Source organism: Diachasma alloeum, unplaced genomic scaffold (assembly GCF_001412515.2).
Source record: "Diachasma alloeum isolate Michigan unplaced genomic scaffold, Dall2.0 Dall_scaffold_00325, whole genome shotgun sequence".
NCBI classification, from domain to species: Eukaryota; Metazoa; Arthropoda; class Insecta; order Hymenoptera; family Braconidae; genus Diachasma; species Diachasma alloeum.
The window spans coordinates 997,049-1,019,284 of NW_021680464.1; the positions used below are offsets into that span (position 1 = coordinate 997,049).

The 22,236-nt window shown below is 36.9% G+C and overlaps 2 protein-coding genes across 4 annotated transcripts; one reads left to right on the forward strand and one right to left on the reverse strand.

Moving 5' to 3' along the window:
• Window positions 1-4,560: 4,560 nt before the first annotated feature.
• Window positions 4,561-7,808, forward strand: LOC107040179 (coiled-coil-helix-coiled-coil-helix domain-containing protein 10, mitochondrial). The gene is made up of 3 exons (XM_015260132.1): window positions 4,561-5,146; window positions 6,475-6,869; window positions 7,637-7,808. The coding sequence occupies exons 1-3, from the start codon at window positions 5,106-5,108 to the stop codon at window positions 7,642-7,644; spliced, it is 444 nt and encodes a 147-aa protein (XP_015115618.1). The 5' UTR covers window positions 4,561-5,105; the 3' UTR covers window positions 7,645-7,808.
• Window positions 7,809-10,268: 2,460 nt separating this feature from the next.
• LOC107040172 (mitochondrial Rho GTPase) lies at window positions 10,269-19,773 on the reverse strand. Of its 3 annotated transcripts, XM_015260121.2 has the most exons (10): window positions 19,295-19,773; window positions 17,225-17,991; window positions 15,942-16,062; window positions 15,651-15,843; window positions 14,485-14,751; window positions 14,205-14,417; window positions 13,880-14,076; window positions 12,783-12,821; window positions 12,478-12,549; window positions 10,269-10,513 (listed from the first exon to the last, which is right to left on the reverse strand). In XM_015260121.2, the coding sequence occupies exons 2-10, from the start codon at window positions 17,988-17,990 to the stop codon at window positions 10,387-10,389; spliced, it is 1,995 nt and encodes a 664-aa protein (XP_015115607.1). In that variant the 5' UTR covers window position 17,991; window positions 19,295-19,773; the 3' UTR covers window positions 10,269-10,386. The 3 variants fall into 3 exon arrangements, with proteins under 3 accessions (XP_015115607.1, XP_015115608.1, XP_015115609.1); XM_015260122.1 differs by lacking the exons at window positions 12,478-12,549; window positions 19,295-19,773 and having other exon boundaries at window positions 17,225-18,156; XM_015260123.1 differs by lacking the exons at window positions 12,478-12,549; window positions 12,783-12,821; window positions 19,295-19,773 and having other exon boundaries at window positions 17,225-18,156.
• Window positions 19,774-22,236: the final 2,463 nt, after the last annotated feature.

Genomic DNA, 22,236 nt, shown 5'->3' on the forward strand with positions numbered 1-22,236 from the left:
AGAGAGAGAGAGAGAGAGAGAGAGAGAGGGACGACAAGATGGAGGCGTTTTAGGGTACGATAAGATGTGATAATGGATGATGCGACAAAAGCTGTCGCATCTGAGGACATATCGGAATTTTTTTTAGGCTTTTTCTCTCCCACTTGGGGACTTTTTTTCTGCTGGTGGGTGACCTCCACTGGTGCACTGTGGAGGCGGAGGAGAGGGTCATCTCGTTGACGCAGATGGTCTATATGCGGTGAGATACGACTTATTTCGTTGAGGCTACCTCCCTCTCGATGCGTTGCATTACTCCAGAAGATATGGAGGAGTTTCTACGCAGGATTTTTCTTATTCACTTGCGTCTTCATGAGTATCTGCTGTTGTGTGTTTTTATCGGGGTTTCATGCTTTCGTTTCATTCGGTGTGTCATCGGTTTTGATGATTCGTTGGCTTTTGTACGTGCTTCATCGAATGATTCGCGGGATGAGTTATCAGCATTCAATGTTGCTCGGTGATGTTTATTTTTTTTAGGTTCGCCGAGGATGTTCTTCGTGGGAAACAAAATATTCAATATTGTTATTGAGTTTAGAACAATGTTATTGATTTTAGAAGATATTTTTCTGGTAGAGAACATGATGATGATGATATATTGATTTTTTCTGTGGAATATTTTCCCGAGGGGCTTCTCACTCTTGAAATTACTGCGCCACTCCCGCGTGAAAACATTCCGAAATCACTGAAATCAGGTGATTTAAGCTCTCCGAAGGTGAGGACTAGTCAATCACGCAAGGAGAAAAACCCCATATTGAATAAAACCGTTGAAAAAAAAAGTTGAAAAACTCCATGCCACTAGCCGTGAACGATATTTTTGCGTAGGGATTTTCACTTTTACGAGTTTGGGGAAGGGACAATACCAATCCCCCGTCGAGGAAAAGTGAAGGTCAGTACGGAAAATCATATCATATCCCCAGCGGTTGCAATGGTTTTTTTTTACTCATATGGTTGGCCAGTCCTCGCCTTCGACGCAGATACCAACTTCACGCGAGAAAAAAACCCCACCATAACAGCCCGGAAAAATACTATTTTCATCACGCTGTGACGAAAAGTGAACTTTTCGGCCTGCTCCGCGTGCCTAAAAGTCCAATTTCCGCCACATTGTGATGAAAAATATTGTTCGTAACTCGTGAAAAAATGTTTTTTAGCACTCGTTATGAAATATACTATTTTTCAAGCTAATTATAAGTTTTTGAGTTGACGGAGGACAGGATAAACATATGGAAATAACCGGTGTTTTTCAAAACTCGGGATAATCTCCCCTGAACCTCAGTAGTTGTGCTCTCTCTCGCTTCCGTCTTTATCGCAGCAAAAGACCGGGAATATGAGAAATGAAAAGACTTCAAGGATTAAGTGATAACTTATTTTCCAAGTTTTTCGGTAATTCTATAATCCCGTGGTTTTATTGAAATGCGCAGCGATAGGTTGAGGAAGTCGATACGCTCCGGAGGTTGCCACCGAGGTGAAGAACTCGGAGGCGGAACTGTAGTATGCCTCCTACTCTTTTAGATGGAACAAGGAGGGAATAACAAATAAATCATGACGCTTCCGAACAAAAAGAGTCTCGAGCTGATACCAAATTCGCTAACCGATTGTACTCGCCTCTCAAGGCTGGCTCCGGAGGTCGAAGACTTTTTTGTCAGCACTTTTTTTTATCGCACTTTGCTGACTCCCACTCAATTCATTTCTTTGTCTTTTTTCAGTGCCAAAAATATGTTACGGCTTCTGCGGCCTGCATCGCAATGATCGGCTGATTTGGCATGTAAAGTCAATTGTTGTGACGTGACCCTGGAGATAATTAGATAATCATTATCGGCGGGTCAATTGCCGGGATTTCGCAGTATTTTCTTTCCATTTTCCGAGTTATTTTGAGCTCGGCTATCGTCGAGCAGTGATAAATTCTTTAATGCAATTGGAGGTGAATTTTCATCATCCAAAACTGCGTAGAATTTTGCAGAGGGAGATTGATTTCTTCGAAATGGGGTTGGGGCACATTTTAAAGATACACTCAGAAAATATATATAATTCTGCCAATCAATTTTGTTTCAGACAAACAAATGACCGTCATTTCTGTACAAAATTTGACTGTAACTTCTCGTGTGAAACATATTTGATTGGCAAAATTATATTTTGCTTCCGAATGGAAGCTTTGTAATTGTTTAAAGTTAAGTTTCGGATTTTTTGTGCTATATCGACCCAGAATGATTCAAAAAGTCCGAAAATGCCATTTTTATATCTCGTCCGTACGCTTGTGATAGATGGAGTTGATTTTTTTTCCAAATGTCGGTATCATTCAGCCTTATTGATCCCCATTATTTAAAATTTAATTAACCGATTGGATTTTTTAATTTTCAAATTTTTTCGAAAATCGGTTGTACCACGATAGCTAAAAAAATGTTCTGAACTGATTGAATGAAATTTATTTGGATGTCCTTTTGACAAGTTCGAAGATGAAGGCGATAGTAATGACCGTTATTTTGATTCATTTGAAAATTTGCAAAAATCTTGTATTTTTTTTAAATCAGAATTCCGGGGATATCATTGAATATCACGATTCGAATGAATTTAATCACAGCTTAAATTGTTTATTTTAATGCCATTGATTTGATTTTTATGATGATTGTTGAAAATTTCGAATTTTTCATGAATATCCCTGAAAGTGAGCTTTTTGATGGTTTCTTAAAATGTGAGATGTTTCAAATTCATTCAAGTATGCATAAATAAAATTTTTCTATTAACATTTTATCGAAGGGTTGAGGGGAGAGAGAACCGCCAGAAAGACAATCGGTTGTATAGAAGAAGGGGATAATAAAAATAATGATGATAATAAAATTCAACTAACTTGAAAATCTGAGAAAATTAGTTGAAAAGAATCTTATTTAATTTAATGAAATGAAGTGAACAATGAATTGCATATGATAGAAGGAAGCATATTGCTAATTTATTAGCAAAAATAACTACACTATATGCAACGCACCAAATGAGAAGAATAAATCAAATTTTAATTCATCTTGAGGATATTCCATCTAGGGAATAAAATAACCTGAATGTACGCAGACAAAAAAATGTTTTGATTTTCCGGGACATGTCACGAATTTTCAGGAATCTATCCCCAATTATTAGGAGTTTTAGATTGTGATATTCAGTGACTGAAACATTCTGAAATTGAGTGATTTTGTCATCAATTTTCAGTGACATCGTCAGTAATTTTCAGGGACTCGTCTCTAAATGGTTACAAATTATTTGTAATGATGATGATGATTTTTCGTTAGAAAATTTGTGCATCACATGACCGTCAGATTTTGGTCATCTGACGCGACCTAAATAATGACCGTCATTTTGCATTTCTGGCTAAATCGAAAACTGTCCGTCAACTGTCATGAAGCCGTGTCGATTCAAACGAACCCAACATTTTCCATTGACCATTGCCATCTACTCTCAACTCATCAAACTTCTGAGAAATCCTAACACTCCACGTCGATAAACAGTTTCATCTGCTGAATCAGCAGACATTCTTGGATCATTGCCCGGGAAAAATAATTCTCGGTAAACAGACGTCGCTCTCACGTGACTCCTCATCACAGTGGCGCTATTTTTCAACGCATGACATTGTTTGTTGCATGATGAAACTACGTTCAAATTGCAGAAATATCCCCGCATTTTCATCAGTTCCCTCTCCACAAGAATTCAGTGAATCCGAAAAAACTCATTTACGCAATTTGAAATGAAAAACAGATACCATAGGTGGTAGTTTTCAGACCCTTAAGGGTAGCCAAGTACTTTGGCCATTTTTTCTCCAGTGAAATACTTTTATACTTTTGTAGTCGAACATCAGAGCTACCATTTGACCCTAAGTTTTGGACATTTTACAATGATTTTGTTATTTAAACGTTGCAAATCTGAATTTGAATCTCGATATTGAACCGTTAAAAACATTTAAGAAATCTGAAAAACAATTACAAAGTTTACTTTTGGAACAAGATGAATGAAATGAGTTGAAAACTGCAATTCTTCAAAATTATGAGCATTTTCTATAAATAATTTATAAACAATTAATTTTCCACCATAAAAATCATTTGTTCGGAATCGTAACAAATTTATTCAGATTCAGAATTTGACAAGAAATCGATTTTATGCCTAAAAAAGTAAGGTTTTGTTACCCCTTCAAGAAAAACTGAACCCCTGTGTCCAACTGATTTTTTAGAACTGTGTTTTCTCTCATAATTAGGGGAGGTTGGGGTAAAACGGACACTTGACTTTTTTTCAAATGTTAATGAGGGCTTGAAATACTGATGAAATTAATTTTTTTTCAATACAAAGAACAATTCTTTCCCTTTGTGACGAGCCTAAACTGAGCTCAATTGATAACTTTGTTTCTGAGTTATGAATAATTTAAAAAAAGTCTCAAGTGTCCATTTTACCCCACCCGCCCCTATTACTTTATATCTATGAAATTACTTTATCGACTCGATCCTTGCACTGAGACAATGAAGTAGTTTCACAAATAAAAAATAATAATTACAGGAGAAAACACAATTCTAAAAGTTTACTATATAGCGCAGGGGTTCCGTGTCATCTTAACCGTCCAGTAATGGGCCTGTTCACCCTATCCGGTAAAAAAAGCTCCGGACATTTATTTTCTCCGGGGAACTACACGCCAGCCATGGTACATTCTAGTTTCGCGGCGCTAGTTGCCAAGTCTCAAAGCGGAACAAGCGTTCAAAGTCCAAAAATCCGCGTTAAATCCCCTGTCCTTCACAAAATCCCTCTAAAAACGAAGTATCCCCTCAATTTTGGCCTCTAGCAATGTTCAAACTTCGCGTTAACCCTTAATAAACGCAGTGATTATTATTCTAGAAAATTCTAGAAAATACCGAGACTCTAGAAGACCTGCGCCACGCCACATCCCTCCCCTTCTTCCGCCGAGACTTACGCAACGCGACGTTATCGACAAAATCCCCTCGTTTCTGTTCCGTTTCCATCTCAGCGCAGTCAGTTCTAAAGTGAATAACCAAGTGAACACACGTGAATTTTTCATCAAGCCCTTGATTACACCTGAATTACCAAACATGCCACGACGAGGACGTGCATCTGGACCTCCCCCAAGGACGTAAGTGCAATTAAATAATTCCAGCGGATAAATTGCCCTCAATCCCTCAATTAGCTTTGATTTTACAATTGAAAGAGGCATTACGTCACGAGCACAAGGTCTAGGACTCTAGACGCGTGACGTAGACGTAAAAAAAATTGCATGAAGTGACTAGACAGTCGTTTTTTTGTCATTTAATTTATTTTCTGATAATTTTTACAATCGGCCAGTTTTTTTTTCTACATCTAATTTTATAACCTTTACAATCGACTCCCACCATTGAGGTATTTATATCGCAGTCAAGGGGAGTGGGGGGTCGATAAAAAGTCGAGAAATTGATTTTTTTCCATACATTCTTTGATTTTTTCAAAAGCCCTATGCAAAATCCCAGATAGCCTAGGAGAATGGGTGAAACATCGGAATTTTTCCAAAAAATGCATTTTAATGCGGGCTCTTATGGGAATTCGGAAAAAGAATTAAAAACAGAAAAAAAGTCGCCATTTTCCTGAAATTTCGCACTTGGGTGGAGCTGTTATGGAGGAACCTAAAAAAAATAATCCAAGTGGCCTAGGAGAATTGTTTAGAGGGGATGATTAAAAAACTCATGAAAAATAGGAATTTTGCGTGCGCAACTTGTAATGGCGACGACTTCGTGGTTAGAAATCGTGGAGGGGTAAGCGCGGCAAATACGAATGAAATTGTGAGGATACATTTCGCTATGGGAAGAAACATAACAGCCGAGTGACGTCACAGAGATGTGGAACGTTATATAAAGTCCCTTCTTTAATGTAAAAAATGAATGCCATAAGAAGGACGGCGGAGCTCAATATGTACCAGAAATTTGAAATGAAAAAGGGAGAGCACCCGATGCATAATCGGAAAGTCCCGGGTCCAAATCCCGGTCTGAACTATCCATTTTTTTTCTTTTTTTTCTGGTCATTCAAAAGGACCTTCCGATTGAGCAAAAGACGAGCTAGAAAAATGAAAGAAGGTTTGAAATATGTGGGGAAAAAATAGAAAAGTTATTAAAAAAATTTATTGAACACAAAAATGGCCGAAATAGATTGAAAATTTGTAATTGAAATATCGTTTTTTGTTCAATGGATTCCCTCGCAGTAGGCCTCGAGCACTAGGAGCGCGAAGTATCTTATAGAGAGTTATCTTATACGACGCCTCTACTGTATCTATCCCCTAATAAACGAAACGTCCCGATGAAAAGGGATAACGGCCCGTGAAACATGGGAGTCGGACGGCCTGAAAAACCGAAGCAGAAAATGCATTTCATCCGCGAAATTTAGAAATTAATGACGAAACGGGAAATAATGAGTTGTGGTTGGATGTTGAATTAGGGTTAGGCCCTCAGCTCCGGCTAGAGCTGCCCCTGCGGCGCATCCTCCAGCACCAGTGCCAGCTCCGGCGGCCAGTCCAATGGTGGCTGCAGCACCCCAGGGGCCCGGACTGATGGGTCAAATGGCAGCCACTGCTGGTGGTGTTGCCATCGGATCCGCAGTCGGTCACACCATTGGACACGCCATGACCGGCCTCTTCAGCGGTGGCTCATCAGAGCAAGCGGCAGCCGCTGCACCAGCTCCAGTGGCACAGCAGAACATGCAGCCAGCTCCTCAAGCTGGAGGGGCTTGCGCCTGGGAGATTAAACAATTCCTCGAGTGCGCTCAGCACCAGTCAGATCTCACACTCTGCGAGGGCTTCAATGAGGCTCTACGCCAGTGCAAGACCGCTAATCGTTAGTATTTTTTTAGGGTTTTGGTTTTGCAGTCAGAAAACAAATTCTTTCTGGCGAATATCCATTTAGTTGGGAGAAATGTTTATCTCTTCGATACCGTATTTCTCCAGTCGAGTCACCACCACGCATCTTCATTAGGTTTCGATTCTGTGGTGAATTGGCAAACTAGGATAAGTGCATTTTTGGAAGTTGTGTTTTGTTGTCAAACTGCTTTTATAAATTTATGGGAAAAGATTTAACAGAACAATTTTTTTCGAAAAAAATGCACTTACTCTAGTTTAAAAATTCACCATAAAATTATGACAATTATATTGTTCTAGGCGATGATTATGTTAGTTGTAACGTTGAACGAACTCCCTCAATAATTAACGCAAAATTTTTTTTTGGCTACATCGATTCCACAAATTGATGAGAAGCGATTTGACCAAAAAATTGTCTAAATTATCACTCTTTTATTGCTCTAGGAGATGCTTATGTTAGTTATGACCTTGAGTAAACTCCCTCAATAATTATCAACATTAAAAAATTAATCGAAATTGATGTGCAACATTGTCATCCTCTAGAACAACAGGATTGTCATAATTGAACCCTAATCCGGCTCGCCTAGGAATGATTCGATTGGAGACATACAATTTTGAAAAAATGCTTCTCTCAAGTAAATGAATATTTGGCAAAAATAATTTTTTCTCGAATGGAGAGAATTCTATTTTTGTACGATTTACGTGCAGATTAATGTTAATCATGTGAATTTTTCTGCTTTCTTTCAGATATGTAAATCTCTCGATAGATGATTCCCCAAATTATCCGTCATTGGACACTGTATTTTTCTTTGTCTGTGCTTTTCAATGTTTCAAGAGATCGACGGAGTATTGATCCAATTCGTTGATGATGTACTAGAAAATTGAAGGAAGTGAATAAAATTAGTTGTTAAAACGTAAATACCATGTGTCTACTTGATTATTTGTTTTCTTTCAGTAGCGAAGCAGTAATGCGGTTTAAGTCACTGAGTTTTCGAAGAATAATTTAAATTTTTTGTAGATCGAAGTGAGCGCTACGAAAAAGGTCACGACAAAAATTTTGCTATCTCATCTAGATTTCGAGATATTCATTGAAAACTGGCCAATTGTCAAAATCGACTTGAACTATTTTACCGCTTCTCTACGGTTTTGATGATTACGCTGCCAGATTTATCACTGTTTTTCATTTAAGGAATAGGTGCATCTGAATTGTCATTTTGGGGATTTCAATTCAATTTAAGAATGACAGGTTAACGGAATTTTTTATTCAACGTGGAGATTCAAGAAAGTTGGTGTTTCACGTTAAGGGATTATTGATATTTCAATGGCAAATTATTAAACTCATTGAATCCGTAAACTCATTGTGATATTGTGAATAGAGAATATTACATTCAATTGAATTTTCCCAACAAAAAACGTACGACCTGCTCCACAAACATTTTCAAAGCGGACGTCTTCGCTTCAACTGTACGTCTTTATAACAAAAACATCACTTTTGGAAAGTTTCCAAAGGCGTGTTCACCTTTGGAATACAGGTCGGATTTCTCTGAGTGAGTGGTTAAGATAAAAATTTCGCAATTTGAATGGGCAATGATCATACGTGGATGACCAGCGAGAGACACGATATCGATTAATTTTTTTTGTATTTCTGCTCTGCAGTCAAATTTGCAATTCAGCTAGAATATTTTCATCACTTGTTTTTCACCACGGGTCAAAAAACACTTTTTCTGTACTGCTTTTCACGATTTCTCGTCTGGGAATTGGTATTACATACTTCCCAAACTCGAAAACAGGAAAATCACTACAGAAAAATATTGTTCCTGGGCTGTTGCGATGGGTTTTTTTTACTCGTGTGGCGTTGGCCTCCGAGCCGTAGGCGAGGATGGGGTAAAAAACCCCATCGCAACAGACCGGAAAAATACTATTGCGTACTCGTATCGAAATATACTATTTTCTTGTACATTAAGTGTAGCAAAAACAACTTTGAAAGGAATCTCTAAGAATTTTATTCTTCAATATTTTTGCAATACCTGCCTGAAAAGTTCACTTCTCTGAGATTTAAAAGTCAGAGTTCAGCTTTGCAGAACAAAATATCAACAGAATTTGATTTTTCTACGTAATTTATTCTATTGAGATATTTCCAATAGAAATTCTGACGTAACTTTTCTAATGTTTTTTGTTCGATTTTTTCAAAGACAGGAAAAAAAGAAAATATACTGAAAAACCCTTGGAAAATATCTAAATAGAATACGTTTTACAGAAAGATCAAATTCTATTGATTTTGAAGACTATTCAATAGTTCTTATGAAACATGTTCTCCCGAAAAAACTGCGCGCAAAAGCTGCGGAATTTTACAAGAGAATCGGCGGAAAACTAATAGAATTTTCGGAAGAATTTTCCAATGAATGCGTTTTTACGAAAAAAAATTTTCGCAAAATGATGAAGTGAATGAAACAAATTATTAAATCGTTCAATTGCTCACTCATTTTTCATTCATCCTCTCAATGATATCCCGACGAACGATAAGAAATTCTGGAAATCCTCATAAGTCCATTATGCACACAAGGCTTGAGGACTTGTGTACGACGGGAAAAAAATGTTGATATGCTTTCACAGAGGTAGATATTCTCTTATCTCCTGGCATGAACGATTAATCTGAGATCAAGGTGAGGTTTGTTCTAGAAAATCCGAGTGTTCTCAAATTTTTTGAAAAATCAGAATTTTTCGAGGTGCGACTCACTCCATAATTGAGTGACATCATGATTTCAAAATGAAATCGATTTCAGGTGATTTCAGTGATTCCGGAAAAAATGATTTCGGTGATTTCGAGCATCACGGGAGGTGATTTTATGATTTCGAATGATTTCATTAATTCGAAATCAGTGATTACAGAAAACTAAAGTTAATAAATAATAGAGGTGGGGCAGAACGGGTTGTGTCAAATTATGAAAATCAAAACTGGCAATAATAACTGGCAAATAATAACGAATTCATTTGATTCCACTCTGCTAATCTGGAGCTAATGACGATAAAAAGCAGTCTATTTTACCATTTTACTGTGGCAATGATTACGGCATTTTATTATCATCGTTGACAAGCGTGTCACTTTCAAAATCACGGTTCGCACTACGCCAGTGCACCACGGATTTCGGTGATTTTACGGAGGGCTAAAATCACTTGATTTCAGTGATTTCGATGATTTCATGTGATTTCGGAGTGATTGCGGACTGATTTCATGCCAGAGTCGCGCCGTGATTTCGGGAGCGAGTAGACCCTCGGAATTTTCTGGTATTTTCTAAAAAACCGGAGAATTTTCCTGAATTTTCTAGAAAGACGTGTCCACGTAAAAAAGGATTGGGTAGAATGAATGATAAATCTCAAATTTGGGAACAGTGTTTATTAACTTAACGCGTGCTTTACGGTAAGGGCATTGTTTTCTTAAACAAGTGGTATAATACGAGGGACGGGGATAGGAGGAAAAAATATATAATATGGTAAGACTATCTTTTGTTCGTGTTGAGTACACGCATCATCATAAAACCAGCTACAGTGGCTGCGGCGATTCCAAGACCGGCCTTCCACCAGGCAACTGACTCCCCTTGGGCCAGACCAAACTGCTTCATGTGTCTGAAACCACCAAAATCCCAATTCAAACATTTAACCGATCATGGATGATCAATCGAACATGCCGGACTGTTGATTGACAACATAAAGCCAACAGCCATCATTGATATCGCATTGCATATGAATTACCACAATTATACGAATAAAAAAACAAGTGCATTTTTGCATTCAGGATCGGAACGGTTTCTATTCGTATTTCTCTCATTATTCAATCGCTAATTTTATGAAAAAAGCAGAGAATTAAGGCCCGGGTGGACTATTTTTCGAACGTTATCTCGAGGTTTTTTTTTCATCTTTCGTCATCTGAAATTGTCAATTGAGTCCTGCATCATGCAAAGGTTTTAAAAAATTATGAATGAATAATAAAAAAAAAAGTAGAAGAAATTCTGAAATTTTTTTAAAGAGCATTTTTAATTTATTTTCAGAATAAGTTGAATAACAAGAAATTGAAAAGTCTATCTGATTTACGGTGACAAATGGCGGCCTGTCACCCAATATCATGTAGGGGAAAGACTGATTTCGTAAATCTGTTCCCACACTGCACACAGACATTTCTTATGGAAAAGGCTCTTTGAAAAAAGTTGTAATATTTTGGAGAATTTTTAAGTCACCCTTTTATCACATAAAAATGGCAGATGACTACATACCACTGTTTTGAAAATTGAGATTCCTAGCAGTCACTTCCCATGAGGAGTTAGTGTTTTGCTACACACCATGGAAAATGACAGCTAATAGATGATTTGCCACAGCGAATCAGATATTTGTAATTTCCACTTTTTCAACTCACCCTGAATCTCAATTAAAAACGCTCTTTGAATTTTTTCAATTTTTTAAAATCATTCTATCATTTTTGGTAATTTCTACATTATGTACCACTCAATTGACAATTTTCGATTACGAAAGATGAAAAAAATCCAGATAACATTCGAAAGATAGTACACCCGGGCGTTAAATGGGAATTCGTTACTGCATTATTTAATCTGTATGCAAAATATTAAAAAACGTTTTTTAATGTTTTCCTGCCATTATTCGTCGAGGCGTACCACGGGAAAGATTCTAAACTTATCAATGTCTAATTTAACCCAATATATGAGTAGCAACTTTAGATTTTTCCCGTTGTTATTGTATTTGCAATTCTTTATATTTTGCACACAGTTTTTAAATGCATTAAATAATGTGTTGAAAATTTTTCATTCAATTCTTTGCTTTTGCGGATTACGCACTGGTACCCTTAAGCGGAAAATACCCTGAGTTTGTAAGTCGCGGATTATTGAAGAGAACCTTCCTATGTTTCTCTTATTAGACGGCATTAGAAAATTGCAGTGGATCATTCTAAGATAAGAACATGGAAATTACGCTATTTTAAAGTCGAATATCAAAAAAGTGTCTCGTAAATGTTTTTCTGCACATTTTTTTTTGTAAATTTTTCGAAAAAAGCTGTTCATTTCAGAAATTGAGTAAACCGAATTATTCCTTCGATTTGATAAGTGTATGGTTCTAGATTGCAAACGGGCAGTGAACAATCAGTTTCTTCACGCTAATTATGAATTTCCGCATATGTACAGAATATGGGAGAAACAAATGAAGATGCTTAGACAATAACCAACAACTTTTAAAATTCAGGATAATCTCCCTTCAATGACATTCTTCATCTCCATATTGAGATATTTTGGGAAAAATCCAGGGATATTGTGAAAAATCCTCAGACTTATTAGTATTTTCTCCACTACCCCTTGATTTTCCAACAATTGCTGATCTTTATTTTGAACTTCTCACTTTCCTATTCTAAATCCGCTTCATAAAATGACGTTATCACTTCATTATTACTCATAAAATGAAAAAAAGAAGCCAGGATTACATTTAACCATGAAATAACAACTCCATGCGCATTCCAAAAAACCTCAAGTATAAACGATGATCAGTTAATAAATAAAAGCTCATAAAACATGAAAAATACGAAGAGGAACCTTGTGAAAGAACTCCACCATTGACTTGGTGAAGGATTGACAAGCAACATGTGGACCGTACGCCTCAAAGGGCTGAAACAAGTCGAAAGAATAAATGGAAAACTTGCTTCCACAAATCCGATTATATGTATTCTTCAACAACAATTAATATGCAAGTGTAAACATATTAGATGGTCCCAGAAGCTGTGTTTTAATTCTCAGCGTTTAACATTCAAATTGTGAATGACAAAAAAATACAGCAAATCGCTTCAGCCTATTGACGTGCCTACGATTAAAATTTAAACAGTGTAGAAAATTGAACCAACCTGTGTTTGTAAAATAATACCCACGCTGCTTGAAAGCGGCTAAACACGAAATTGCTTTCTATTAGTTTCCGATTTTGTTTCCAATTTGAGAGAAGATTCACCCCGGAAGAAACATCTTTTTGTTTTTCGAGGAAAAATTAATAGAATATTATTGTTCGCATTTTTCCTCGGAAATCCGATTTTGTACGTCCAATTTATCTCCGATCGTTCAAAATTACAGATTTGAATTTTTTGTAACTGAAAATTCAACTCAGAAAGAATCCTCAGCGTAAAAGCTTTTTAAATAGCTGTTTTTAAAATATGATTAACAATTTTCGCTCTTTGGTCATGAAAAAAGGGAGAGAAGACGCACTTTAAAGTTCATTTTTCAGCAAAAAAATAGGTCGTTACTTTTAACGGGTCAAGTTGGGTCACTTTTGTGACCGTTAATTTTATTTAAGTACCTACATAATACTTGAACAAAAAAAAATCGAGATAATAGAAATTTCAATAAACGAACAAATTAAAAAATGGATCTTCTCATAATTAAGAAGCGACAATATTGGTGATTCTATTCGAAAAACTACTAAAAAAATTATACACTGGGGATTTCGTTGAAGTGGAATTTTGGGTTACAAAAAATTCGAATCTCTAGTTTTGAGCGATTGGAGACACTTCTGGCCACCGAAATCGAATTCTTGACAGAAAATTACGCAAAAAATAGCATTTAGAAAAATTTTTCCTCGAAAAATACAATTTTTTTCCTCGGAATGGACGTCCCCTTAATGACAAATTGTGTTCAATGATTTGTGTTTGGCTTCGAAAACTGAATTCTGCATTTGCTTCTGACAATTCATCTTCTGACAATTCAAAAAAACTGTGTATTTATCCTTTCATGTTATAATAAAAATGAAAATAAACGTAAATAAGAGGAGAACTTGCAGGACATCTCGTAATAAACGGATTGTAAACCGAAGAATCTCTAAAGCAATTGGAATATGAATATTCCCTCAAGCAAACTAATTCCTGGGTGGCATTCTTTATGCATGGAATAATCAAATGAAAAGTAAATATCTCGTTCATTTGTGAATCAGTGATTTATCAGGAGAGATACTCACGGAAAGGCAGCCATTGTCGCTAGTTTGACGAATACCTCCGGTCGTACAGTACGAGTGATGCTGTACGGTTGTGGGGGCATGAGTTTGTACTTGCTGCAGAAGCTCGCTGGCTGGAGCAGGTACTCTTGTTTAACTTCAGCGAGATCGCTCTTGTTTGCTACTATTAGTACGGGTATCTTGCTGTCCGCAAAATATTTCTGGAAAAAATTGAGAATAATCAGTTAGTTATTTAAATCATCAAAAATCATCAAAAAGCTATCTCGACATTTTCGTTCTGGTCTCCACCCCTGTTCATTTATATTCAGTTCGTATCGATGATACTTACAATATAAATACGAGCAATATACTCGAATGACTTTGGATCGCTGGCATCGTAAACAAGAGCTGCAGCATCGCACTGTATTTGTGCAGGAGTTAAGGCATCTTGAACATTCAAAATATTAATATCTCTCAATATAATAGTCTTCTCCTGTCCATAAACGTGCACCGTATTCGCCACAATCTGAGCGCTCGATGGTACATTATCATCAGTCAATTTCTGCGAACAAGTAATTCAGTGTAAAAACAGAACTCCATCATCTAGGAAAGAGCAGTGAGTTCAATACCTCGAGTTTGGGATCGATAAATGTCCTACATAGAGTGGTTTTTCCACTGCTCTTTCGCCCAATCACGTGACAGGTGTAGACATTTCGACTGGACTGTTTCTTCGCGAGATCCAGTTTCTTCTCTCTTGTGACGGTTATAGCACTCGTTTGACACTCATTGTTAAACATACTGTAGCCTAGGTATGCCATGTACTCCAGGGTTTTTCGTACGTTGGTTAGTGTCATTAGGGCCCATTGACACATGTATCCTTGATAGGTAATCCAGCCCTGGAGAATTAATTAATTCAATTAATCAAGGGTATCAATCGCGTTTGGTCAAAAACATTTAATCTCTTTCCCATCACTAATATAGACAAATGAGATTAATTAAGGATATCCAGGCATCTTTTACAGTTTGGTACAGACTACACTATAGCGCCATTCAAATTAGATTTTGCACCGATTTTTTTTTAACATTCGCTGTTTATAAATAAATAATTAAAATTGTTTAAACTTTCGGAAATTTTATTTTTTTTACATGAAATCAATCTCTATTAAACTTCTGAATTTGAGTAAATTTGTGACGATTCGGAACAAATGATTTTTTTAATGGAAAATTGATTGCTTTATCATAATTATTAGTAATTACTTAAAAACTATTTAAACCAGTCGTAATCTCCAGAACTTGAAATTTTTCGATTATTTCAAAAATCTTGTTCGAGACTAAAATTGGATCGGCCCTGCGGTCAATAATGCACTGAAATATAAATTAAATAATGGGTTGAGTCGACATTTCGGTTGTATATCAGAACCCTTATGAGGACAAAACTTAATGTTTTATTTAGATTCCTGAAATATAAGATCATGAGGAATGATCTTATGATATATTCTATTGAGAACCGAACAAATTGGCCAATTGCCAACAAGCAGACTTCCTAGTTCTCGCCAGATTTTAAAAATGTTCCCTAGCAGTTTACAATAAACAAAGCTTCCATCATTACAAGATGAATGGCAGCTCTGACGAAAAAATAATTTTTAATAATGGCCAAAGTTCGTGACTATCCTCAAAAAAAAAAATCCAACTTATTTTTTGTGTTGTTCAATTTTTTATATAAAGTAATAAAAATCTTGTTTTGGGGTCATCGTTGGCGTCACACATCCTCGTATATCCTAGTTTCTAAAAATACCTTTTCATTAGTAGGTACAGTGTGTTTGAACTCGTCGCCCCATGGTGGTGTCACGCAACGTGAAAACAATGATTCCATTTCAGGTGGTGATAAAGCGCCATCGCGATCTCTATCGTGCTGCATGAACAGTATTGTCAGGAATTCTTGACCTTTATGGGATAACTCTGTTGTGCACCCAGTTGGTACTTTCAATCTCCATGGAAAAAAAAATGAAGAATCCATTAAGGATTCATGATTAATTAAAAAATCTTGGACAATGATTAATGTTTATGACAGGGGAGGAATACTTACGGTGGGTGGATGTAATCTTTCGACATCTGGAGCTCATTGTCGTATCCAAATTTTCTGAGAACCGCCCACGTGGTTTCATTCCTCCCTCGTTGAATAAACAAACATTGGAGATACATGAAGCCTAGAATTCAAATCGAGTAATGATTCAACTCTGAGAGTTGTGAGGATTTTAGGATTTATTTGTGCAATTATGAATCAAAATGTGAACATTAAGTTGAGGGGAAACATTTGGGCGGAAATTTCTTCAAAATTTTTATCTCATTATAGTTCAACTGAAAATTCAAGAAATTCTGTCATTGAAAACTGAAAATTTTATGGAAAAAGCAATGGAAACTGTAAACGCCAATGGAGTTATTTCATGAAAATAAATAAGTCCGGGAAATTCAGTTGAATATATCGTTGAATTTCCAATTAATTAAAAAACCAGCGTAATTACTATTCATATTTTCATTGAATAATTCATTATTGATAATTTAAATAAGTTGGGAAATTGTCTTCTTGCTGGTTAAAAATGTTGAGTTTCATTGAATTTTCATTAAAATGTAAAATTTCATAATTTTTCTCCCTAATCGAATTTAATTAAATCCTAATGTACTTTTCAATGACGAATATGAGAAAGGTAATAATGAAATTCTAGCTTATCAAACCAGATTGACCCTTATGACTCGAAATGAGCAGTTTTTACTCTTTTTCAATTTTCATGGCTTGAATACAATTTTGTTCTGTTCCGGGGGGAAAAATGATGCCAGTTCATTACCAATTCACTGGGTCATCAACATTGAAAAGAAGTCAAGAGTGTCCTTTTACTGCTAAACGTTTTTGACTGAAATTTCTTCAAAAGTTTTACTCCATTACAGTTTCCCTGAAATTTTCAGCAATTCTGTCATTAAAAATTCAAAATTTTATGAAAAAAGAAATGGAAACTGTAAATTCCAGTGCATGTATTCCATAAAAATTGAGAGAAATTAGGAAAATTCACGTAAATATATTCTTGAGCTTTCAATTAATTGAAAATTCCGCGATATTTCTTCACTTTTCACTGAAAATTCAAGTAAGTTAGAAAATTCTCGTCTTCTTGCTGCTAAAAAACAGAATTTCATTGAATTCCCATTGCAATCTGAAATATCATATTTTTTTCTCCCTAAATCAAATTCAATGTCACTCTCCTGAAAACACGACTGAGTCAAGTGTCCATGGAATTTTAATTTTCCCCAACAATGTGCTCCAACTCGCACTCAGAACCTCCGAAAAAGCCATGGCCAGAACCAGATCAGTTCGCTCACCTTTCATGGTAACACAGCCATTGCAAGTGCCATCATGAATATTCTTCGACAGTACAGCCTTGACATCCTCGAGCACCTGCGGCTGCAGAGGAGTATTGAAGCACGACTGCTGGAAGTTATTCAGCTCCATGTCATTGAGCAGGCCATCGTTATCGAGATCACAGATCTTGAATATTCTCTGCAGAGCTCTCCTGCACTCCTCCGTGAGCTCCTGAGTATCGTAATTGTACAACGGAGTGGTTGGATGCAGCACCGCCTTCTGAGCATAATAAAACATCTCCGAGATGTTCTGGAGAGTCTTCGCCGAGCACTCGATGCAGCTCTCAATCTCCGAGAATTCTTTCATGATGGGGTAGACCGCCTCGATCGTGGAGTAGTCGACGAGGTCAATTTTATTTCCAACCAACACCACAGGACATCTGTTGCTAGTCGAGCACTTTCTCACCAGTGGTAGCCAGTAGCTGGCAGCCCTGTCCAACGTATCCTCATCGTCGACTGAGTACACGACGCAGATAACGTGAGCCTTTTGGATCTCTTCCATCAGTTGGTCCTCAGTTTGCTCGGTAGACGAATAGTCGACAATGTGGGTGGGCACTTGTTCGGGGGTAACGTCCGCTGGTATCGTTATCTCCTCGGCCTTGTGGGGCACCTCCTCGGCGTACTCTTCACTCACCAACGACAGGATCAGGGAGGTCTTACCCACACCCTGATCACCGATCAGGAGGATCCTGACGTTACGTCGAGGCACCACCGGTCGCTGCACCATCCTTAATTAGTCAATCAAACTGTTAATTTCACCGGTGATTCCATCCAACAGCAACATGCAGGACTGGGGTTCATCCACATTTGATACTGTGGGGTACTTATTGAGGATTGGGGGAAAAAATACTGAGCACTGAGTCCTTCCATGCACTGGTATTCGAGGTTAGAGCTTGTGTTATTTCATGTGTGGGAGGGGAGTATTTGGAACGCGCGGAGAGCGGCGGGTAAGTGGTGGGGGAGAAGCGGGTTATTTGAAATTGCGGGAGTGAAGTCCGTTTCGGAGCGGGGAGAATGAGGTGGATTTAGCGGCTGATTTAATTTGATGTGCTTTCTATTCGGAGGAATGAAAACGAGGGTTTTTGGGGGATTTGGAGGACAATTGATGAAGATTTCACGAATGTTGTCAATCGATTTTTAATGTTTGGAAATTTTCTTTTCCTAGAAGACAATAGTATTCTTTGTACGAATTGATAAATGAGTATAAATGACCCTTAGATTTTGAGCATTAGATGTTCACGCTTAGATTTTGATCCTCATATTTTGACTCTTACAAAATTTTTGAAAAAATATGCACAATAGCAATGATGGATTATTTTTTTGAAATTCGACTCCTGCACATCTAAGTTCGTTTTGTTTAATATAAAAATTTGCGCCATTCATGTGAAATAGGCAGAAAAATTATCCTTAAAATATTTAAAAAACCTCTGTAGCTCAAAAATTGGAGGCCCTGGACTATGTTTAGCATTTTAAGCGTCTGTGGGGCAAACGAACAATTAACAACTAATTTTTTTGCACTAATTATTCGTTTTTAGAAATGTATAATCGTTATTCAATGTATGAAAAGTCTGATTCCAATAGCCCGCGACTTTTAAAACTCGTAGTAGTGTCCCCTTAAGGAGTAACAGAATGACGTCAATTTTCAAAATTTTTGAACAAATTTCCTGCCGAAAGTTATCGATATTTTTACAAATCAAAGCACATTAATCTCCAGGAGGAGATGATGAGGATCAATGTGCTGTGGGTTTGAATAATATTAATAACTTGGAGCAGGAAATTTCTTTGAAAATTTCGAGGAAACGCGACCCTCTGTTACCCCTTAAACTTTCTAAATATTGAAATTTGGTTGAACGCTTGAATTTCCCTCCAGAAGACATAGCAATTGCTCTATCTACAAATCAATAAATATGACATAATACCCGAATAAATTTCTTCATGTTTCAATCTCTCGTTTCATGAATTGACGGAAATAGTTTTTGAACTTTGAAAATGCAAACAATACGTGGCATTTTCATTCATGCAAGTACTTACTTAATTTTTACAATGATAATCCCTTCGTATGAACTACCAATCGAGCGCCGCGAACTCGATCATCTGGTTCACATTTCTCCGGATTAAATTTACAAATTTATTCACTCAAAAATCCTCATCGAACTTCAATTTTCGCTTGAACTTGCGAAATTGCTCGATGCAACTGGGATCCCTGAGCCCTCAGCGAGAGGTTAAAACATCCCCGCGGCACACGAGAGCATTGTCCACACACTCAATTCCCTCCCATTTGCGTCTCCAACACGAAAACATGGACTCTCGTATTTAGTCACTTTTTTGCTGCTTCACGCACTTGGAAAGTGCGTATACTCGGCACAAGGCGCACATGAGGCTTTTAGGGAGTAAAAACAACCCCACCCGCCGAGAAGAAGCGCTCCGTGGGTGACCGGGTGTACGGGAGGTCGTCGAGGAAATTCAAGGTTGAGGGAGTGAGGGAGATGGATTCGGCGGATTGAAGGGAGATGGGACATTGCGAATCTCAATACTCGGCGCTGATTGTGCGCGGGACGATCGATTTACTTCAAGGGGATGATTTTAGGAGGGTTTCAGGGTTGATAAGACCTCGGAGTGGTCACGTGGGGGCGGACTGTGCACCTGGCGGGTAGATTGTTTGAAACTAGACTCCGTAGGAAACACGTTTTTCTTAAGATGATAAAATGAAACAGCCGAAAAACAACTCCTTGACGCAATTCAAGCAAAAAAAAATTTTTTTTTCTATCAACAGAAAACTCAACTCAATCTGTTGATTTTTTTTTCTATCAACAGATTTTTTTTTCTTTTTTATTAACTTTTTTTGTCATTGGGAGTACTAATGAGAATAATCATTTTCTATTTGGCTCATAATTCAATTGATTAGATTAGGCCGATTACACTTTTCCTTTCTCATTGGATGGAAATTCAGCATCACATTTTCTTTTCAATTAATCCATTGACAAAGTCTTCTCCCGTCAAAACTTCTCAATAATTTTACATTTTGCTGAATGGAAAATTATTATTCTCATCAGTACTTCCAAGAATAAAGAAAGTTAATAAACAAAAGTTGACAAAGTTGAAAAAAAATGAATGAAAAAACTTTTTTTACTGGAATTGCGTCAAACAGTCGTTTTTCGACTTTCATTTTGCCCCACTCTCCCCTAATAAATAACGAAATGCGGGCTTCTAACAGGCATAGGCCAAACGGGGGTTGTGGATCCCTCCGAACTCGATTTTTTAATTTTATATGAAAAAAGATTCTTACGATGTTCTTAAAAAACGAATCTGTAATAGATTGATAAATTTACCGAATATGGTGAAATAGTTTCAGCGATATTTGAGGGGCTACTCACTCCCGCAATCACGGCGCCACTCTGGCATGAAATTATTCCGAAATCACTCCGAAAACACTTGAAATCACCGAAATCACTGACATCAAGTGATTTCTGCTCTCCGAAATCATTTTCGAAATGATCTCCGAAATCACGTGAAATCGTATGAAATCAATGAAATCACCGAAATCAGTGGCGCACTGGCGTAGTGCGAACCGTGCAAGTAATTCGTGATTTTGAAATTGACACGCCTGCCAAGGATGATAATAGAATGTCGTACTTACTGACATAGTTAAATTGTAAAATGGACCGCTTTGTACCATCATTAGCTCAAGATTGGCGGAGTGAAATCAAACGCATTCATTATCATTTGTCAGTTATTATTGTCAATTTTGATTTTCATAATTTGACGAAACCCGTTTTGCCCCACCTCGATTATTTATTAACTTTATTTTTCTGAAATCATTGATTTCGAATTAATGAATTCACTTGAAATCATGAAATCACCTCCCGTGACGCTCAGAATCACCGAAATCGTGGTGGCACTCAATTATGGAGTGAGTGTCCCCTCGGCGATATTCAACTCTAAAAAATAGAAATTTCGTGAAAGCACTTCTTATTCGATTAAAAAAATCAATTGACAAATAATTTCTTATTTGATTCAAACAGTTATTGTTGCGTGCATCAACAACACCTGAGAATCGAAAAACTCAATAACTTATGAAAATGCAATAAATTAAGTTATTTATAATTTTTTCTGAAAATCCATAGGGACTAACTTTTGGGTCCGATTGTCTTAGGATATACCTTAAAGAAGTGTCAAGAAACTCCAGTTGAGTCATTGAGTGTAACGAGGAACAATAAATTCAAAAAGCTTAAAAAAATGATTCATCATTTATAATTTTCCCAATGAAAATTGATAGTAACAAATCGCCTGATCACAAGCTCATTCTTTTTTATTCAGATTCGATTTAATATGATATGACGTCAACTCTGCATGAATTCTGAAGTGAAAAAAATTCGGTTTTGTTTAAACTGACCGAAAGAAAACGTTTGAAGTAGAAAAAAATAATCGCTAATATCGAGTGAAGTATCGAAATTAACACTGAATGTTGAAAGATAAGTCATCGAAAATTTTGGGTACACAAAGGTTGGGTGCAAAAAACTTCAATGGAAGAAAGAATTTAATGGATCAATTTCTTACGCTCATCCAAGTTACAATTCATCGGAAAAATGATCAATCGTGAATATTTTTTTTGCGTTTTGAATTTCTTTTTCCTCATTACACTCAACGTCTCACCTGAAGGTTATTCATACTCCTTTAACTGGAATCAAGAATGAGTTTTCGGCGAATATTTCCAACCTTCAGGGCAATATGAGCATTTTAGTGGGAATAATTTTGGAGAACGTGAAGACAGCTACAAAAATATATTTAAAAAATTCGTTATTTCGAAAAGAATTCGATACATCCTCTAAAAATTTATGTTCAACTGCAGATGACTTATCTTGTTTTGATAATTCACTACTGAATTCGCTTGGGATGTTGCAATGCGGCCGAGAGCGTATGATTGACACGGATCCGTGGGTGGTTATCACTGAGTTACCAATGAATTAGCATTG

Bases quoted from the DNA above. Each gene is read 5' to 3' on its own strand.
- LOC107040179 (XM_015260132.1), top strand. From the start codon at position 5,106: ATGCCACGACGAGGACGTGCATCTGGACCTCCCCCAAGGAC. The intron at 5,147-6,474 runs GTAAGTGCAATT...ATGTTGAATTAG, and splicing joins TCTGGACCTCCCCCAAGGAC to GGTTAGGCCCTCAGCTCCGG.
- LOC107040172 (XM_015260121.2), bottom strand. From the start codon at position 17,990: ATGGTGCAGCGACCGGTGGTGCCTCGACGTAACGTCAGGATCCTCCTG. The intron at 15,844-15,941 runs GTAAGTATTCCT...TTTTCCATGGAG, and splicing joins AAAGATTACATCCACCCACC to ATTGAAAGTACCAACTGGGT. The intron at 14,752-15,650 runs GTATTTTTAGAA...TTAATTCTCCAG, and splicing joins CTGTACCTACTAATGAAAAG to GGCTGGATTACCTATCAAGG.